We start from the raw sequence: 20,948 nt of genomic DNA on the forward strand, positions 1-20,948 counted from the left end.
CTAAGGTGCCCCATGTGCTATTTCCATCTCCTCGACACCTCTTGAGGTCTGATTCACATTTTTTACCTCAAGGATTTTCCCTAACTTTTGAGAATAATTTACATTATAAATGAGTGTCCACGTAAAGAATTCTCATGAATAGTAACATTCGAGAATGAATCAAATTAAAACATTTGCATATAAGAGTCAAATACTTTTCTAAACTTTAAATTTTGCTTTATTTATATTAAATATATTAAAGAACATATAGATTAACGGCTAAAAGACCTGATTTTTAAAAAATGGAGAAAAGTATTTTGTTAAGTTCCAGTACTTTTATAAATCAGGATTTTCATGACCGTTGCCCACATTCCCTTGATTGAAAGCAAACTTCTGCGTTTCCATCGTTTTTGTTTATTGCTCATTCTAAAATAACTTAAAGTGGTATTTCTAACCTATGTTACAGACGCATATGAAGAAAAACAATAGCAATGTATGCCAATTACCATAAAAAATACCAGCTAAGCATGTTTCTGACACAGCTATAAGAAACTACAGTCAGACTGTACAGTTGTCTAGAGCCACAGCTCAAACCTAGTCCTGGTCCAGCCCTAGCACCTGTGCGGCTACGTTATCCTTCCCGTGTTCCCGTTCCGTCATCTGTAAGACAGTCCCAACAACTGAACTTCTTTCTACGCGTCATTTTAAGTTTCAATGCATGAGCATAAGCAGCCATCTGTTATTATTGAATGCTAGTACTTACTGCCTCAGGGATGGGAGCTTATTATTGCTCATTGGTCATATTCAATAACTGCAGAGTAACTGCTTAGTACCTGCTAGTATAACTAGAAATGGTGTAAAAATCAGTATGTAATTGCATTTCCTGAGTGAGCTCTACGAATACGGTATCTAAAGAGTCAAATGACCAGGAACTCTGGAAGAAGGGTTTCTGGAGAGCAGAGATTATAGTAGCACAGGGTGGACCTCATTTCAAACAGGAAGGAGAGAAAGGGGGCAGCAATTACAACAGCACAGGGTGGGCCTGGACTCAAGCAAGAAGGGAAGACAGGCATTAGAAGGGACAACATTCTAGACCTGGATGTGGGAGAAAACCTCTTGAATGAAGCTGGTGCCCAGTTAATGACATAATGATGTTTCTTATTAAATTATTTAAAAATGCAGTAGAACAAGGATAGGCAACTTCTAACAGATGCTACATTATAGAGACAAAGAAATTAATTTCATTTCGCACAGGTCAAATAACTCAGGAAATCCCTATCTAAATCTAACACTGCCCCGGTTTGCTTTCTGCTTCTGTGATTCTGACTAAAAGCAACTTGGGGAGGAAGGGTTTATTTGGTTTAAAAATGCAGGAACAGCTCAGTCCTGAGGTAGGTCAACAGTGCCTGAAGCCAGACACCTTGTAGGAAAAATGTTCCTGGCTTGTTCCTTCCTGCTTGTTCAGCTGCCTTTCTTATACAGGCCAGGATTGCCTGATTTAGGGGATAGCACTGCCCACAGTGGGCTGGGCCCTCCTACGTCAGTTAGCAATTAAGAAAATGAGCCACAGATATGTCCAAGAGCCAGACAGATGAAGTAATTCCTCAGGACAGGTCCCACTTGGGGCAAGTTGACAACCAAAATTATCCACCACAAACACTAAAAGCTTATGTGGGATTAATAATAGCGAGTCAATGAAATCAACTGTAGACACCACCCAATGTGGCAGTCTTCTAGGTTTCCTGACAGAATACTGGGGTTTTTACAATAGATTTCCTGCATGTTGCCAGTGTGGATTTGAAGTGAGGCAGCTTGATGCCACAGCATTCAGTAGTATTTGGGGGAATAAAAAGGGGTGAGGTGGAGAACCAGGAGGTCACAGCCAGCTATTCACAATAAATAGGAGAATAAGGCTCAACTACAACCCCTCTGGTTCTGTAGTCTCTGTTTATTGCTTACAGACAAGTAGACTCGAACCCAAGGCCAAGGTCAAGGAGTACAGCTAGCATTCTCCTATCTCTGTCTTCCACCTCACTACAAAACTGGAAATCCTAAGTGGTTTTCACCCTCTGCCAAAACAACCCTGGAAAACTCTCTACATTGCCTCTGTCTGAAGGCTGGGATGAAGAAATCTGTTTCAGGTGACTCTCCTGGTTGTTCTCGTTCCTCAAACCAGCAATAGGGAGTAAACTTTTGAAAGGAGCCAACTGCTAAGTTACAGAGTGCAGAGAGGCAGCCCTGTGCAGAGGCAGCTACACACTAGCACTTCTTTCTCTCTTTACTCTGCGTCGCCTCAGACAGTCTGTATTTCTCGTCTAGATTTCCTAGGTCTGAAGTCTACAGTCCAACTCTTGGTCCTTATCTTGAGAATATGGGAAAGCAGGGGAAGGTATAAAAACTTAGGCCCAGCAGGGGGTCTCAGGTATTGAGTGCCCTAAGAGAACATGAGGAAGTGGCCCTCCTCTTACCTCTCTGTTCCCTGGTCACTACAAGGGGAAATGGGCCTTTCTTCCTTCTTTTCATTTCCTGGTCACTATGAGGTGAGCGTTCCATGGCACTGAGTGCTTCCTGTGGTTATGCCTACCACACATGCTTAAAATCTACTGGCCAATCATCCACGGGCTGGAATCTTTACACCTGTGTGTTTGGCTGTACCTGCACAACTTCTGGGTTCATCACCTTAGGCCTTTTCTGGTGTCATGGATGTGTCTTCTGCCACATGTCTGCATGATATGAGTCCCATCATTAATCCCTAATTACAGTTAGGTTCCTTATTATCTCCTCCACCCGTAATAAGTCTGTGTTCATTAACAGACAGGCTGCTGAAGTTAAACTCTCCTCCCACAACCACCGCAAGAAAGCAAAATCCAACTCATTCATGTCTGAGCATTGAATTAGGAGACACGCTTAGGTATAGCCATGGTAGAAAATCTCCTTCAAAGTCAGCTTAACATCCAAATTCAATTCGGCTAACTATAAACGCGACCCAGAAAAAATACGAAATTTCTGTTTTCTAAGCATGGCCTTCCTGTTCTCTCTTTGTTTTGCTTTTTGGCCACAGTCCCTCTTTGAAGCCCAGGCAAGCCTTGAGCTTGACATTCTCCCTCATTGTGTTGATTTATATGCTATACTTCCCTTTACAACTAATCAATGCTTCATTTAATGTGATATAGTCATGCTCTCTGAAAGTGAGCATTATTAACTCCTTCACAGAAATGTTGATTGAACATATTTTCTGATTTAAAAACCAGGGAGTCTTCACTAACCTACAAACAAAACCAGATATGGGCCAGCCCCAGTGCTGTCAATCATTGTCTACATATTTCTTGAGGCTTCATCTTTCATGGCATTGTCATGTGATAATTTATGATGATGTGTAGCAATTAAGATCACAGAAGTGTATTAGAAAGAACAAAAGTTTTGGAAACAAATGAACTTGAATCCAAGTCTATCCAAAACAATGGGCTCCTGTGGTCACGGCTGCTCATAATCTCTGTATGAAATGGAATACATTAGTCAATTTTTATCAGTGTGATAAAACACAATAAACAAAAGAAACATTGAAAGGGAAGAGTGTATGCAGCTTACACTTCCAGGTACCAGTCCATCACTGAGTGAAATCAGAGCATGAATTCAAACAGAAACTATGCAGGAAAGGTACTTACTGGCTTGCTTCCTGGTTCATGCTTAACTCGCTGGCTTTCTTACATAGTCCAAGACCGTCTGCCTAGGGATGCTGCCATCTGTAGTGGGCTGGGCCCTCCCACATCAGTCATCAACCAAGACAGGCGCATAGGCCAGTCTTATATGTTCTTTAGCAAAGCTTCCCTTTTCCCTGGTAACTTGTGTCAAGTTAGCAATGAAGACTGTTCAGTATGGAAGGTGTCCAGCCTGCCTTCGGGGTCATTGCACATTGGACTTTTTATTTCTAGAGAAGTTGTTTTGACAACAAAATAAACAAAGAAGAAGACTCTTGCTTCATTTCTTCCACAACAGCACAAAGAAAAAGGGCACCAGAGTGAGAAAACTAGAACAAAATGGGCACTTTCCACCATAATTCTTCATAGAAACAGAATGTAGAGACTGCAGTGTGCAGCCATCAGATGAGAGTGTTTCAAGATTTACTGTTAGGAAATATTCCTATAGGAGAGTGAGCTAGAACAAAGGTCATTAGAGCCTGAACTTGGCCTGAAGTCTCCTTCATGATAGTCGCTGAAAATTCAATGTCCCTTTCAATATTTTATAGCAACCCCTAGATGGAGTGAACCTCAAAAGGTCTTTGACACCAAAGAGGTATCCAGAAAGCCTATGAACTAAAGGATGCTCATCTGGGTTTGCAACATAAAAACTACAAAACGGATTTTGTTTGTTACCTAAAGTAAATGTCTGCAAAAACAAAACAAAACAAAACAAAAAAACCAATATTTTTAAAACAGAATTCACTTTGGTCTCTTAGCTAAAATCCTTTCTGTTTTGAGCTTTGCCCTCCTGCTCACTTGACACTTGGTGTCATTTAAATGTTATTTTTGTGCTGGATGTCAAGTAATGAAGAAAATTACCATAGGGATGTTTTAATGTGTATCCTTAATAACTCCCTGAAATTTAAATGCTTGGTTTCTCCCCATCCACACAGTGTCCTTGGATGTGTCGCCACCATCCCCGTGTGAACAGTAGCTATTTCCCTGACCAGTGGTTGTTTACATTTTTGTGGAATCATTGCCTTCTGGACCACACAAGGAGTAAATAGTCAAATGCAGGAACCTCAACGGTGAGTCAAGCAACCTTCAGGAACAATGCATACTACTGTGAGATACACTGCCTCCCAAGGCTTAGTGAAACCTTCAGGAACAATTCACACTACTGTGAGATACACTGCCTCCCAAGGCTTAGAGAAAGGTTGCATTGTATTCCTCCTAGGAGACAAAGGCACAAGGCTGGAGGAGGCTGAGCACCTGCCTGAGGTTCCCACTGCAGGTAAGACTTTGAGCAAGTTACTCCCCTTTTCAAATTCTGTTGACCAGGAGCCTGGAGAGATAGCTTGTTAGAAGCACTAGTTGCTCCTCCAGAAGTTACTAGTTCAAATCCCAGCAACCCTGTGGCCACTCAGAACCATCTATAATGAGATCCAATGCCCTCTTAAGGAATGTAGATATATGTGAAGACAGAGAACACACATATATATGTATATATATATGTATATGTGTGTATATACATATATATGTATATATATATATATTACATAGATAAGTAAATCTCAAATTCTGTTGACTGTTTCTCCCAAAATTGAAATGCATATCAAATTTGTTAATGGAGGATGGAAAAATTGACTTTAGGAAATACCATACTTAACAAAGATAAAATTTAAACTGTGGCTTCATTTCCCAAGTTATTCACACTTTGTCTCATGTTCTAGTGACCAATAGAACCTGTTTAGGTCACGTTTAAAAAATATTTTTCATTTGTGTGTGTGTGTGTGTGTGTGTGTGTGTGTGTGAGAGAGAGAGAGAGAGAGAGAGAGAGAGAGAGAGAGAGAGAGAGAGAGCATTCATATTTAAGAGCAATGGAGGCCAGAGGTCAATGTCAGCTGTGTTTCTCAGGTGCTATCTAGATAGACTTTCATACTTAGGCTGGAGTTAGGAGGCTGGGAAGCCTGGCCGCTGACCCCCAGGGGTCTGCTTGGGTGTCTCCTTCAAACAGTCTCTAAGACAGGAGGATGAGATGAACTAAAAAGTTAAGTGCGTAATGTGATGAAGTTAACACTCGGCAAGTGTGGCAAACTTCTGTCCCACACAATCACCCTTCTCCTGTGTTGCTACAGCTCACCCCCAGCACCACCTCCCAATCCAGCATCTACCACCATGTTTAAACAAAGGTGATTCATTTGGTGTATCTGCTCTTGGATGCTGAATGACAAACATTTTTCATAACTATAAAGGCATTGATGAACTCCACAGATACACAGTGAAAAGGGTACAAGGATGGTCGTCTCCATCACATCAGCCATCTGTGCTGGTACACACAGAAGAGGATACAGGGATGGCCACATATACCTCATCATATACATGTCTGCTCTTAGACATAGAGAAGAGGATACAGGGATGGCCGCCTATACCGTATCCGTCCATCTGTGCTTATACACAAAGTAGAGGATACAGGAATGGCCGCCTCTATCACACCAGCTGTCTGCACTGGTTCGACCCAAGTTTTTGGAAAGCTAGAATAACCCTCGTGCCCTAAGCCATCTTATCCCATGAAGAAAAACTGCTCTCCCACATCCTTCATTTCTCAATAAGCCATGGGTCAAGTGGCACTCTCAGTTTGCCAGGCCCTGGGCTCAGGACACTAAAGATTCATTACTTACTTGCAACTAATTACGACCTCGACGGGAAGATAATTTCTATATTTTATTATGCAGGGTAATAAAACAGTAAGCTGGCTTCGCAACACAGGCGGCCCAAGCCCACTTAGACACAAACATGAATGGCTGTTTTAATGGGTTGAGCGGGTGATTTAATACACTATCTTAAAAAGAAGACAATGAGTCAACTTTAGTAGCACTAGCAGAATTCTGAGTGGCTCCCACTGCCCTGCCAGGGGCACGGAAGCAGTTCGGCAACATCCAGCGGCAATTATGGTTCAAAGCTCCATTGTTATACACACATATCACATAATCACATTTAAAACTATCATTAAAGCGAAGGATAAACTGTGGGCCTCGTTTTTATACACTACTTCTAGTAAAAATGTCACAAATCGGAAAATTGCTATAAATTTAAAATAAGCAGGACAATATTTAATATACTTCGAAATTTAAAGACATACAGCTTCTCCAGAACACGAAATGCAGTAAATACCTGAAGATTCTATGGAAAATTCAGAGATGTCATGTACAAAGAAGGTTACTTCCATTTTTCTTGAGTGTAAATGATGCCTTGGAAGCAGCTGGGACCGTGACAGTTTCATGCAAGGGGAGAGGAGAGAGAAGTATTGTCTGTGAGCCACATTTTCACAAACTTCCTGCTTCAAGTTTAACTCAGCGTTCATTTGAGAAGGCTTTGTGGGGCTCGTAGGCCTGCTGGGGTCTCAGGCTGTAGCTCGGAGGTTGTCCTGAGCGCAGGCTGGAAGGGGGTCATTCCCACTCTGTGACACCTCTGCCACCCACATCTGTCATATGAACAGACTGCCAATCACTGCCAATCTAGCTATCATTCCAAATGAGGCAGCAAAGTCCTCATAGCCCTCGAAGCCTGGGCCTCTCTGCCATCCTCACTCCCTTCCTCTAGCCAGCCTGTCACTGCCCTAGTAGGTCAGGCATCCTCCAGGGGAGGAGTGGATGCAGCAGTTACCCTGAGTCATTTGTAACGTTCAAAGCCGTGTCCCATCTTTGAAACAGCATCTTGTGTTCAGTGGTTCTGCTAGCTTACAGCGTTGGCTTTAGCGGTTTCTACTTCTTAATGAGTAGAAACAAGCTGGGCTGCAGATGGCTAGAGACCATATCAAGTATTTTATCCACTGCCTGATGCTTTACAAGAAAAGTAGTGTGGAAATCCTTAGAACAATGGAAAGGTTTTACACCGTTCAAATCGTGTATCTACAAGAATGAGAAAGAATATGTAATTCTTAAAGTAAGTTGCGGGGGGGTGAGCACTGTTGGGAACAAATTCAAAGACTGTGGTCACTTCACTGCCCTACGCGTTTCTAAATGGCTCCTGATCTTTCCTTAAACTGGAATCTTCTTTAGTTTTACTCGGTGTGTTTCGTAAATGCATGAAGAAGACCTAGAGGCAGATCTTGACCATATGTAAATTATCTGCCAATTGGATCCCTGTTTACCATCTTGACTTCATTATCTAATTCTATCATGGGGGGGGGGGGAATCCCACGCTTTGTACAATAGGAGTATATGGCTAATAGGTCATTACATATGTATTATCATTTTTATTATTGCAATAATTATTAGGGGTGTGCAGTTGTGCCACAGTGTGTGTGTGGAAGTCAGAGACAACTCTGGATCTGGTTCCCTCTGCCCTCTTTGGGATCTAACTCAGGTAACAGGGTAGGAAGAAGGCATTTCAATCTTCTATCTCATCTGAGAATATTTTGTAATGGAGATTTATGTAATAATTCTTCCCACTTATCTTCATTTTCTGTATTCCACTCTCTTTCCATGGGCCGCTCTTACACAGACTACTGAAAGACTGCCATTATAAAATATCATCACGGGCCCTGGTGGCACACGCCTTTAATCCCAGTACTCAGGAGGCAGAGGCAGGCAGATCTTGGTGAGTTTGAAGCCAGTGTGGTTTACAGAGTGAGTTTCAGAATAATCAGAGCTACACAGAGAAACCCTACCTCGAAACTCCCCTTCCCCACCCAAAGAAATGGAAATATCATCATATTCTATTTTGGGGTTACTTTAAGGAACATTCTGATCTACACTGGCCCCTGTCATTTACCAGTTATTCCTTTCCTGGATGAGAAGTCTTCATCTGTCAATCACTAAAATTCAGAAGCGCTAGACTGTTCCCACCTCTGCCATTGATACTCATCTCAGGTGCTTTAGTTCTTCTTAATCAGGCCCAGGTTTAGCCCATTGAGACATTTCACCTAACGCGAGTCAACTCTAATTCTAAACTGCCTGGAATAAAATCATTCCTTAACTTACTGTCCAGAACCCAGCAGCCCCATCTTCTCTTCATCATCAATATGGCTTCACTGTGAAAATTAATAGATTATCCAATTGCTAAAGCTCGTTCTAGTATCAGCTAAACACAGTCCAAGCATGTGTGTAGGAGTTAGGCTGGTACAGAGGTATTTATCTGGATATGTTCACCTGGATGAGGTCAGAGGTCAGCATCAGGGTCACACCAGTGCTCATAGTAAACCTGGATGCCAGTTTCACCAAAACGTAAAAAGCGTTCTTTAGAATACAGCACAATTATCGGTTGCAGTAAATGCAGATTCCAGTCTCAATGCCGCCTTATCAGTGTTCTGTGTTACGTGTGCACAGAGAATCACTGATCGGCACCTGGCTGAGGACTGAAGTTGTGTAAAATAAGGCCCTTCTGACTACGGGATGAGCCTAGGAAGTCACTGTCTGGGGTAGCGCATTTCCACTATGAAGAGCCCCTGAAAGAAACTACTCACTCACGTTTATCACGAGCGAAGGGAATCTGACACCTCAAGCAAAATAACTGACAATGTTAGGGTAAATTTTGAGCTAACAAGTAAAATTTTGAATTATGAATAATTTCTAAGCATCCCCAGGCGGGTTGGGAGTCAATACATGTAAAGAGTTTTCTGCAAGCCAACTGTCATGTGTCACTACAAAAACAGAGGCCATGTCGCTGGACGAGGACAGCAAGCACGGAGGCAAAGTCACACACTGCTGATGGGCTGGCCTGCAATGACCAATGGCTGCAAGAACAACACATCATGGAGGAGGGCAGGGCCGTCCCTGGATGGTGCTGGGGAACAGCCTTGCGCACTTGGCAGTGTGAGCCAAGCTAGGTCTTGGCTCCTCATCTTGTAAAAGTGGGCTAAAGACAGAAGGTCAGACCTCGATAAGAACATCAGAATAAAACACTTCCCCCAGTGTACTTCCTTCCAAAATAGTGACCATGCATTCTTTTATTAAAATCTTGAAAATACAGACGATAAAAAAAAATAAAATAAAAATTAGGCACATACAAATCAGACTAAAAAGCTTCAGGATGACAGAAACAACCAACACCGTGAGAGATAAATCTCTAGATGGAAAAACAAAGGATGAATCTGAGAGTGGTTAGCTGGGGAAATATTTGAGAAACTGAAACATGTCAGCAGTATCAAACTGAACAATGGTGTTAAATCGTGGGTAGAAGACCCAACAGTTCCAGAAGAAAATAGATGAACAGATGGCCAACAGGTCTGTAAAGAATGTGCATCGTCAAAGAGCCTCAGGTAAACCTGATCGTCCGTGTCACTCTCCACGCCAGTGACACCCCACCCCCTTTAAAACTATTGCCACCCAGAACAGGTTAGTGCTACAAAGGCTGCAAGAATTTACTCACATGCACCCGTACATGTGGGTTAATCAGCTTCCCATGACTATAACAAAGTCCTCGGATGATCAGTTCATAAGGATAAAGGGTTTATTGTGGACTACAGTTTTGGAGGCTGTGGTTCATGACCCACTGGCATCCTTGATTTGGGCTGGTGGTAAGGCAACAGACTGGGTTAGAAGGGCATGGTGGACTGAACTGGCTGCATCATGAGGCAGAGAAAAAGGAGGAAGAGGAAGGGATCGCAGGCACTGGCCTCCTTTAAGGATATCCTGAATATCCTAAATGCCTCCCACTAAGCTGCAGCTCTCCAGGGTTCCACAAAACCTCAGTGGGGACCACCAGAGGGACCAAGTCAACAAAATTTGAACTGTAGCAGCAGCGGAACGCAAACTGGTGACTCCATCACAGAAAACATTAGAAAAGTCATGAACAAACATTAAAGAGAGAAGTGTCACAGGATACAGTAACCCATCACTGCATGTGTCCAGACAGGAGGAAATGCAGGCCTTGGAGAGACAAACCTACATCCATGTTGACTGAGCACTGTATAGTGGCGAGACTATCAAACCAGCCAACCCATGTGAGCATCAGTGGATGGCAAGGTAAAGAACACGTGATGCGTGTGCAGTGATTCTACATGGCTGTCAAAACAGTGAGGCCTGAGATCTGCATGCGTGTGCATGAGACGGGCAGGGGAGAGGCTGAGTGAAATCGCCACGCACACACTGATGCCACTTGGTCTGTGTGCCTCACTCAGATGCGTAAGAGGAGAATACAGTGGAGTTCATGGACTCTGGAGTATTTAGAGGGGAAATGGTCAGATATGGGTCACAGCTACACCACTGTCATTAAAAGGAACATATTTCAAGAGACTTGATATAAAGCAAGGCAATTACAATTGCTAATGATACAATGTATTTATGAACATGTGAAGGATGTGTGTGCTATGGACGATCATCATGAAAATAACTGTGATATGTAATAAACTGACAGAGTAGCAAGGCTTGAGTACATCACAATAGACACACATACATGGATACATATATGTATGAAGACATAAATATATCCATATACACATATACATACCTGCATACATATATATACATACATCACACTATCACACATATCACACTTAAGCACATACACATATATGCACACACATAAACACACTCATGCACACACAAACATGTTCTTTAGAACATTCATCTATCCATCATTTAAAACAAGTATATTTGAAATTCATAAAATAGCCTACCATAAAGATCCTTTCTGATAAAGTCTCCATCACTTACCCCAGTTTTTTATGAATTGTATAAAGCTGATAGATACATCTTTTTTTTTGAATTCATAAACTTCCTAATTGTGTTATTAGAAAATACCAGCTTACCATAATTTTTCAGATTACATTTATCAATCAGATACCATTCCAGTCTAGAGCTCTGTGTGTGTGTGTTTCTTTTTTTTCTTTTTATTTATTTATTTATTAAAGATTTCTGCACATCTTAAATAGGCAAAGATCCATTTGTAAGGTAGCAGAGAGCATAGATTTTCATGTAACTACACAGGTAAATCTGCTGACTGAGTTCCTGATGTCTTGCCAATAAGTCCCAGTGCGATGTCTTTCCAGATGGTAAAATCAACGATTACCTGAACAGGGGACCAAACCAAAATACTTTTCCATTACCCTACATAAAACCTACCTGTTTGAGAATTGGAATAATGTCAGATATTTTAACTGGGAAACAAACAAACAAACAAAACAAAACAAAAAGCTTGAGACTTCTACTGTATTCTGTAAGTCATGGCCAAAGAAAAATTTTAAATGTGAGCTATTACTTCAAATTTTCAAGTTTGAATATGTAACATCTTTAAACAAAAAAAAAGAACATTATGTTTCATGTAATGTTAATAAATTAGCAACTTTTTTTTTTTTTTTTTGCTTTGTTAAAACAAGTCCCTCAGTTACTTTTCTGAGGCTGAGATAGATAGAACACCAGGACTGAAAGCAACTTACAGACAAAAGCGTTGACCTTGGCTTATGGTTCTAGAGGATTAAAAGTCCACCATGATGGACAGGCAGGGCAGCAAATCAAGGAATAGGAAGCTGAGAGATCACATCTCAACCGCAAACAGGAAGCTGAGACACAAACTCGTAATGGATGGAGGCCATAAGCTCTCAAAGCCGTTTCCAGTACTCATCTAGCAAAGCTCCACCCCCTGAAAGCTAGAAAATACTGGAGCCCATGGGGGACATTTCTTATTCAAGCCACCACAACTAGTAAAGAAAGATGGCTAAGACACACCCTTAACCAGAAGGCCCTTGGGGAGTTTCAGAGGAGCATAAGGGGGTCCAGAGGCCAGTGGCCTGGAAAGTGGCCTATGTGACCCTGGTCAGCTGCAGCCCCTCTTCCACTCACACAGTAACCCTATGCCAGACCACCCTTTATTCCCTCTGTTCTTTTGAATTTCTGACAATCCTCATTTCGTTTGTAGAACAGAGGTAACTCCTATTCTCTGCCCTTGTTCAACCGACGGGTCAAGTTTACCCACAGCTTTTCGTGAACTCAATCCTCAAAGGAGCTGTGTTCTGACCTTGGCTCTTCCCGTGGTACTCAGCAGTAACAAGCTTGCAGCACTACCACATACTGGGTAATAAATGAGACTCTGAAATAAAAAGGATCAATATAGCAAAGTCCCTGGTCATCATGGCGTCTAACGGAGACCCAATGCTGCAAGTCTGTAAATAAAACAGACTTCTAAATTTTAATAAATTTTAATTAAAATTAATTAATCAATTAATTGACCTATTACAGTCGACAGCTTTTGGAGGTATTCCTGCCTTAGCTAAAGCATTCAAGCTTTAGCTTTGACAGGTGGTGGGAGAGAATGTGTGTGTCCCTTGTCAAGTGTCCAAAGTGAACAATGCCAAAGGTTTATCTCTTGTGCCCACAGACCGCAGGCCAAGCTCCCATCTTCTCCCCTGACCCTCTCATCACACAGAATGTGTGACCCTGGCCGAAGCCCTGAGCAAGCAGCCCAGATCCCTATCAGGTCAGACAAATGCATGTTTTCAAATACATTAAAAGAATCTGGGAAAGAGCAGTGCCCAAGTCATCTCTGCCGTCGACACTCTATGGCTTCTCATTGCAGCATCATAACTAGCCAACTGAGCAACTGAAAAAAATCAGCTTACTCTATATGTTGGAGAAACACAAGCAAGAATAACATGACATTTTACATCCAAACTACTGTTTTCAGTGCTCTTTGGGCATAACAAATAAAACATTTGGTTTAAATTGCAGGAGTGGCTGTACCATGGGAACTCAATGTTGGTTTACAGTTTCAGCAATTTCAGTGTACGGAGGGTATCCTGATGCATGGGTGCACATGTTTGTGTGTGTGTTGTGTGTGTGTATACAAGAGAGAAAGAGAGAGAAATGGAAACTCATACAGGTACACACACACATGCACGCCTGCACACACACACGCGCACACACACATACACTAGTCCTCAGATTGATTCTCCTTTGGTTTGTCTGAAGTCTGAAAGAGTAATTTTCATACTAATGTCTACTGTTAAAGAAGCAATGGGCATGCTGCCCCCATTCCTAACAAAAGTTATTTGTAACAATTATTTTTAGTCTTCATGCCTATTTTAGAGACATTACTATCTGGCACACTTGTGGCAAGTCCGTCTTCCCCTGTGGAATGGATAAGTCACAGGCATGATGGGTCTTCTAATGGCACCCAGGAGCATTCCTTCCCATGCTCCACTCTCCTCCAAAAAAGCAGTTGAGTGAAATAAACACCTAATTATGTCATCTGTTTAACGAATGCAGCCATTATCCAGAGAGACTTAATTGCCAGCCATCAGTAAATATTTGGGTTTTTAAACTAATCGAGGCTGTTCATCTCAGAAGTAACTACAGAGAAGAAAGTGAGAGATGGAATAAATACAAATCCAATAATGATTTATGCATAAATCATGACCTGATCCAAACCAAAGACCACTGATGTTAAAATCTTTAGAGTAGTAAATAGATGGAAGGATACAGTTTGTTCCTGAAGCCTCTCTGGAAAGGTGTGCAAGGAAAAATTGGAATTCATTTACAATTGCATCACCATTGGGAATTATATTTCTAATGAGCACTAATGCCCTCTGATCCCATCAATAGGATGCATAGAGCTAGTGATCACACACACACACACACACACACACACACACACACAAATAATCACAGGGGATTCCAGAAGATAATAATAAAAACAAGCACTCAAAATGAAAGCATCCTTGGTCTCCCCCAAGGAGAAAGCAAGTAAATAAACACAACAGCCTCAATTTTACCACCATGTTGTATTTGAATTCCTGCCAGGCATCAGAAGCCACATTTGATATTTTGAGTTTTTGCCTGAGGGGCAGATGCTAGGACATCTCTGAGGAGAGTGGGAAGCAGGAGAGGGAGGGGACTCAGAAAATATCAATCAAACGTTCTAGAAGGTAGCTGTATCCATTCTTGGCAATTTTCACACAGCCCTGGAACGAAGGAGCTTAATGGATGGGCGGAGACAATAGTTCAGCCTGTGTCTCTGGAGGATGGGTTCAAGACTGACTCGGGCACCGGGCAACCTTCCCCACCTGGAGACAGGACCAGTGCCTGCACCAGTGCATCTAACAGCAGCGCACTTTTATCCCAAGACTCACAGGGGAACTTCAGATCTAACTGTTCACAGCTACCCGAGTTAGCTTAGGAAGAAAGAGCAGCATTTCCTCCGTGCCAGGAGGTCGTCTGCAAGCCCCTCGGGCAGAAGAAATCAGGAATCTCCACAAACTTGGCTCACCACGTTGAGATTACTCACTGCCTATGATCTGCCAAGCTCGCTGAGGATGGGGAAGTCAGTGCTGCCCTAGTGTAAACTGCCACGCAGGCTCCAGCAAATCCAACTCAGAAACCTAACCCACGCAGAGACCTAGCAAAACCCTTCACCTTGGAACCAGGATTTAACTCTGAGACTGTCCATCCACCAAGCTGATTTCCTTACTGAGAGAAATCTAGGTTAGTCCGTACAAATGGGCTTTAGTCACTTATGAAAATGGCAAATGCTTTGTCCAGTAGCCTTACACTCATGATTGCAGGTGAGGGATATTGAAGTTCTAAAAAGTTCATTATTTATTGTAGCCTGAATGATAGCTGCATTTTTCTGAAACTGTCAGTAGGTGACAACATTTTTCAAGTTGTCCCTGTTTATAAAAGCGGCCACAAAAACACAGTTAAATCATAGAGAGTATGCACAATAGCAAAGACATATGTATATATATATATATATATATACATATATACATAACATATATAAAGCCCACCCAGAGCAAATAATAAAGGAACCCAAGCTCTCACCTCTGCTCTCTGTGTCCTGGGAAAGGCAGATGACTTCTCAATGGCATAGACATCCACCAGGTAGAGACATGCTCCCTGCTCCCGGTCCAAAATGGCTGCAGTTTGAATGATACCAGTCTGCCGTCCAATGGTAAAGAGACGTCCAACAGTCTTTTCTTCACAGTGAACAGAAACGATGTAATACTCCACCGGAGCCTCTGACCCTCTGGGACTAGCTGCTTCTATGGATATGACATTGGTACCAATGGGCTCCCCTTCCTTCAAAATGGTTATGTATTTGTTCTGTGTGAAAACAGGCCCATCAAGGCCCTGGAGGATGACGGTCAGTTCCGTGGTTGACTTCCTCCTCTCGGGGCCCAGGTCTGTGGCTGACACTATGAGGTTGTAGATGAGCTGCGAAGGCACCAAGGCGGAAGCCACACGAAGGTCTCCGCTGTAGCGGTCCACAGTGAAGGTGTCCGTGTCCCCGTTCACTATCTCATATTCAACCTCGCCATTGGCACCTTCATCGGGGTCTGCAGCCATGATGGTAGTCAAGACTGAACCGATCATGGCTGAGGGGTCTGCAGCCAGGGCATTTTGGGATATAAACATTGGGACATTGTCGTTGAGGTCTGTCACCAAAATGGTCACATTTTTCAAAGCGTACCTCCTGGTTTCGATGGGCACTGCCTGGTCGTTGGCTTTCACCGTCAGCTCGAAGAGATTGGCAAACTCGCGGTCGATCTCAGCACTGGTGTAGATGGTCCCTTTGACTTCGTCTATGCTGAAGTGGTTGCCGCGAGGCATCTGTTGAATGATGGCGTAAGACAGCTGCCCATTGATGTCCGCATCCGGGTCGTGTGCTGTCACAGAAATGACAGATGTGCCAAGAGGGATGTTCTCCACTATAGACTTAAAAATGTCTCCTGGAGGAAAGCTCGGGGGGTTGTCATTGAAGTCCCTCACGTGGATCACCACTGACATGGTGGATGACCGAGGAGGCCGCCCTTGGTCTTTTGCTGTTATATTCAATTTATATAAAGACTGCGTCTCAAAGTCCAACTTCTTGGCAAGAAAGATACTCCCAGTGTTTGGACTGATGCTGAAAGTTCCATGGTTGTTGGACCCTGTGATGGTGTAGTGTAAGTCTGCATTGGCACCCGAGTCGGAATCAGTGGCAGTGACAGAGGACACAAGTTCGCCAATCCTCATGTTTTCCAAGACATCCACAAACAGTGTTGACTTTGGAAAAGAGGGAGTATTGTCATTTTCATCCAAAATATCAATGCTGAGTGTGCAGGTTGAGTTGAGGGAGATGGCCCCTGAATCCACCGCCTGGATGAGGAGGGAATAGGCCGGGGTCGCCTCATAGTCTAACTTGCCTATGAGAGTCACCTGACCAGAAAACCTGTCTATAGCAAACTGTCTTTCTTCATTTCCTTTGAGGATAGAGTAGTGGATGAGGCCGTTACTGCCTTCATCCACGTCTGAGGCGGACACCCGTAAGACCTGGGTCAGATTGGTCGCCGTTTCTGATACTGTAGCTTGGTAAAAGTCTTTTAGAAACTTGGGGGCGTTGTCATTGATGTCCTTCATGTAGACATGCACGGTGGCCTGGTCCTTGAGAGGCTGAGGGAGGCCCTGATCTGTGGCTATCACTGTGAAGCTGAACACTGCTGTGCCCCGTCTCCTCATGAGTGACTCCCTGTCGAACTTGTGGGTGCTGGTGATCTCCCCAGTGACAGCATGCAGCTCAAAATCGGGCTGGGCGACCTCAAAAGTATACCTTACTTCCCCATTCGGCCCGAAGTCCTTGTCCACAGCACTGACTTTGCCAACAAATGACCCGGCTCTCTGCTCCTCTTCAAAGTAAAATGTGTAATTGGTACTATTAAACAAAGGCCTATTGTCATTCACATCTTCTAAAATCACAGTGACATTCACAGTAGCACTTAGGGGCTCCACTGCCCGGTCAGAGGCAACGACCACTAACACATATCTCTCCTGAAGTTCCCGGTCCAGTTCACTTTTTATGTACAACTGGCCATCTGGAAATATGCCAAAGGCATCGCCAGTGTTCCCATCTGTGACCGTATAGGCTATTTCCCCATTTGCCCCAGAATCTTCGTCGGAAGCTTGCACTTTAAAAAACCGAGAATTCACGGGCTCTGACTCAGAAAGGGTGACCTCATAGGAAATCTGGTCAAACACTGGTGGGTTGTCATTTACATCATGGACGTAAACTGTCAAAATGATGCTGGAGGAGAGCTGGGGGACGCCCATATCCGAGGCCAAGATTTCTACCTGGTAGGAGCCCGTGTGAACATCCAGGGCACCCAGGAGACTGATGCTACCATTTTGCTCATCGATAGCAAATAGGTTCTTGGGGTTCTGCTTCAGACTATAGAGCACCCTGCCGTTGACACCTTCATCGGGGTCCACAGCTTTGGCCTGGAAGATGCTGTGTCCTGCCTGCCAGTTCTCTACTGCATTTATGCTCTCTACTGCCTGGAGGAAGTGGGGGGCGTTATCATTCAAGTCTTTCACGGTGATGTTAACCACCGTGTCTCCCGCTACTGCGCCCCCACTGGCCACTACTCTCAGCTGATAGAAGGACTGTTCTTCCCTGTCGATCACACTGGCTGTGGTCAGCTGCCCTGTGACGGGATGCACAGCAAACGTACCTCTCTGGTCCCCAGTAGTGATGAGATAGCTGATGTTGGCATTGAGGTCCATGGTGGTTGCAGAAACACTGCCCACGTGGTACCCTAGAGCCACGTTCTCAAAGACCACGAAGCTGTAAGCAGCCTGGCTGAACACGGGTGGGTTGTCTTGTGTATCTAGCACCGTGACTGTGACTATGGCCTGGTTCGGGGACTGTAGGTTGCCCCCATCAGTAGCCACTATCTGCAGCTGGTAGGCTGTTTTCTCTTCTCTGTCTAGGGCCATTCTTGTAGAAATAACCCCACTCTTAGCATTAATCTGAAACCTCGAGCTGTCCCCAGCTGAAATACTGTACTGAACAGTCCCGTTGGGACCCATGTCTGGGTCGGTAGCAGACACGGTGGTGACATAGCTACCTCCAGGCTCATTCTCCTGAATATGAGCAAAGTATTGGACTGGGTAGAACACGGGGCTGTTGTCATTGATATCCAGAAGGCTGACATTCACCTGAGCTGTGGACGACTGGGGAGGGGAGCCCAGGTCTGTCGCTAGAATCAACAGACAGTAGAAGGCTTGCTCCTCTCTGTCTAGGGGGGAAGTAGTAGTCAGTCTCCCAGATACAGGATCCAGGCGGAAGAGCCTTTGGTCACCCTCGGCCTCTTGCAGGGAGAAGCGCACCGTCCCGTTGTCGCTCAGATCCCCATCGGTTGCCCCTATAACCAACAGCTCCGTCCCAGCTGGAGCATTCTCAGCCACAGAGACCTCATAGCCTTCAGACTGGCTAAACACGGGCTTTTCATCATTGACGTCCAAGACAGTTACCACGAGCTGGGCATAGGACACTTTGGGGTGGACCCCCTGGTCTCGGGCACTGATATTCAGAACAATTTGGGAGGCAAGTTCACGGTCAAGGCCCCCTGCAGCACTGGTGGTCACCAGGCCACTGTGCTCACTAATGTGGAACCAGCCCAACCCATTTCCAGAGACGATGCTGTAACGCAGGTTCGCATTGAGACCAGAGTCACCGTCAGTGGCAGACACCCCACTCACATAGCTCCCCGGAGGCGCCTCCTCGCTCAGGTTCACTCTGTACACTTGCTGTGCAAAGACCGGAGGGTGATCATTGATATCATTGACGAAAATGACCAAGCTGGCCACGGAGGAGCGCGCCTGAACCTCGGCGGTAGGGGGCGCCCCAGAGTTATCCGAGACCGAGACTGTGAGGTTGTAGGAAGGGATTCGCTCGCGGTCCAGGGCGCTGGCCACCTTGATGAGACTCAGGTTGGGCACCTTGCTCCTCTGTACCTCAAAATGGCGTTGCTCGTTGCCCCCGAGAATCTGCACCGAGATGTTTCCGTTGGCTGCCGGGGAGTCCGCGTCCGTCACGGTGAGCAGAGCAACTACGGTACCCACCTGCGCATTCTCATCCACCGAAGCGTAGCGCGAGGTGGCGGGGAAGTAGCGAAACTTCACTACTGGGTCGTTGTCGTTGACATCCAGCAGCTGGATGAGCGCTTCGGCACGCCCGGTGAGCGAGGGCACACCGCGGTCCGTGGCCTGCACTGTCAGCGAATACTGTCGCCGGGCCTCGAAGTCTAGTGGCTCTCGCACGGTGATGAGCCCCGTCTCCGGGTCCATCTGGAAGGGGGTTCCCTCATCCTGCAGCCGGTAACGGATGTCCGCATTGGTGCCCTCGTCTGCGTCCGCTGCCGCCACCTGCAGGACACTCGAGCCCACAGCCGCGTCCTCGGGCACCCCCGCCTGGTAATGGGAACTGCCAAACACCGGGGGATTGTCGTTAATGTCCTGTACAGTCACATTGACCTGAAGGTAACCCCGCCGCTTTGGCTCACCCTTGTCCTCCACTTCCACCAGGAGCTGGTACTGCGGTGTGACCTCGCGGTCCAGCCCACCCTTGGACACCAGGTGCAAGAACGCACCCTCGCCACTGGGGTTCAAGGTAATGTCCAGGCGAAAGCGACCCGCTTCGTTGCCGCGGACGATGCGGTAAGAGCGGTGATCCACGCCGTTGGAGCCGATGTCAGAGTCCGTGGCGGTGTCCAGAATGACCTGACGCCCGCTGCCACTGTCCTCCTTGAAGGTGACCACGATCGAGGGATCCGGGAAGACTGGGGCATTGTCGTTGAGGTCACGCACCAACACCCGCACCTCGGTAGGGTAGGTGGGCGCGCTGGAAAGGACCACCAGGTTGACTACGTCGCTGGGCAGGCTCTCGCGGTCGATGGTGGCCGTGGTGTACAGCGCTCCGGTGCTGCTGTTAATAGCGAACAGGGCGTGGCTTTCGCTGAGCCGGTAGGTGAAGCCCGGGCGTGTTGGGATGGTGCCCACCAGAGTCCCTGGAGGCTGCTCTTCCATCACCTGGAACACCTGACGCTGTTCGGCCGCTTGGACTCGGGCTGGGCCCGGGAGCAGAGACAACAACCCCCAGACTCGCAGTAGCTGGCACAGGGATGGAGAGAGTAGCGGGAGCCGCCTGCGGCCGGGAGCCGGGTCTGCGGCCAAGTTCATGGTCCTGGTTTCCAGGAACCGTAAGAGGAAGAGAAGCAAGGTGAAGGAAACAGGATGGTCCGGAGGGCTTCTGAGTGGCGCCAGTCAAAAGCCAGTTTGGCTGGAGATTTCTGAAGTTCAGAAGAGTGAGCCAGGGGCAGACACTCAAGGGAAGGCTCCCGGTGGCCCGTGAGACGCGCAGCGCAGGGGAGGATGAGGCCACAGGCGGCGGGGCATCCCTGGACTCTCCCGAGAAAGTTTCAAGGCCCCAGACACTTGGATTGGAAATCTGAGTCTGAGCGTCCAGACCGCGGAGAGGAGTTGCGAGATGAGGCCTGGATTTTGGGGGACCTGAGGAGTCACTCACTGCATGCAC

At 45.5% G+C, this 20,948-nt stretch overlaps 1 protein-coding gene across 1 annotated transcript in view; it reads right to left on the reverse strand.

The window, feature by feature from the left end:
* The window catches only part of Fat4 (FAT atypical cadherin 4), a 131,014-nt gene extending 110,421 nt beyond the window's left edge, over positions 1-20,593 (reverse strand). The window contains exon 1 of the mRNA XM_057756879.1: positions 15,419-20,593. Within this exon, the coding sequence (XP_057612862.1) occupies positions 15,419-20,593 (5,175 nt within the window). The remainder of the gene's footprint in view (positions 1-15,418) is intronic.
* Positions 20,594-20,948: the final 355 nt, after the last annotated feature.

Source organism: Chionomys nivalis, chromosome 24 (assembly GCF_950005125.1).
Source record: "Chionomys nivalis chromosome 24, mChiNiv1.1, whole genome shotgun sequence".
NCBI lineage: Eukaryota > Metazoa > Chordata > Mammalia > Rodentia > Cricetidae > Chionomys > Chionomys nivalis.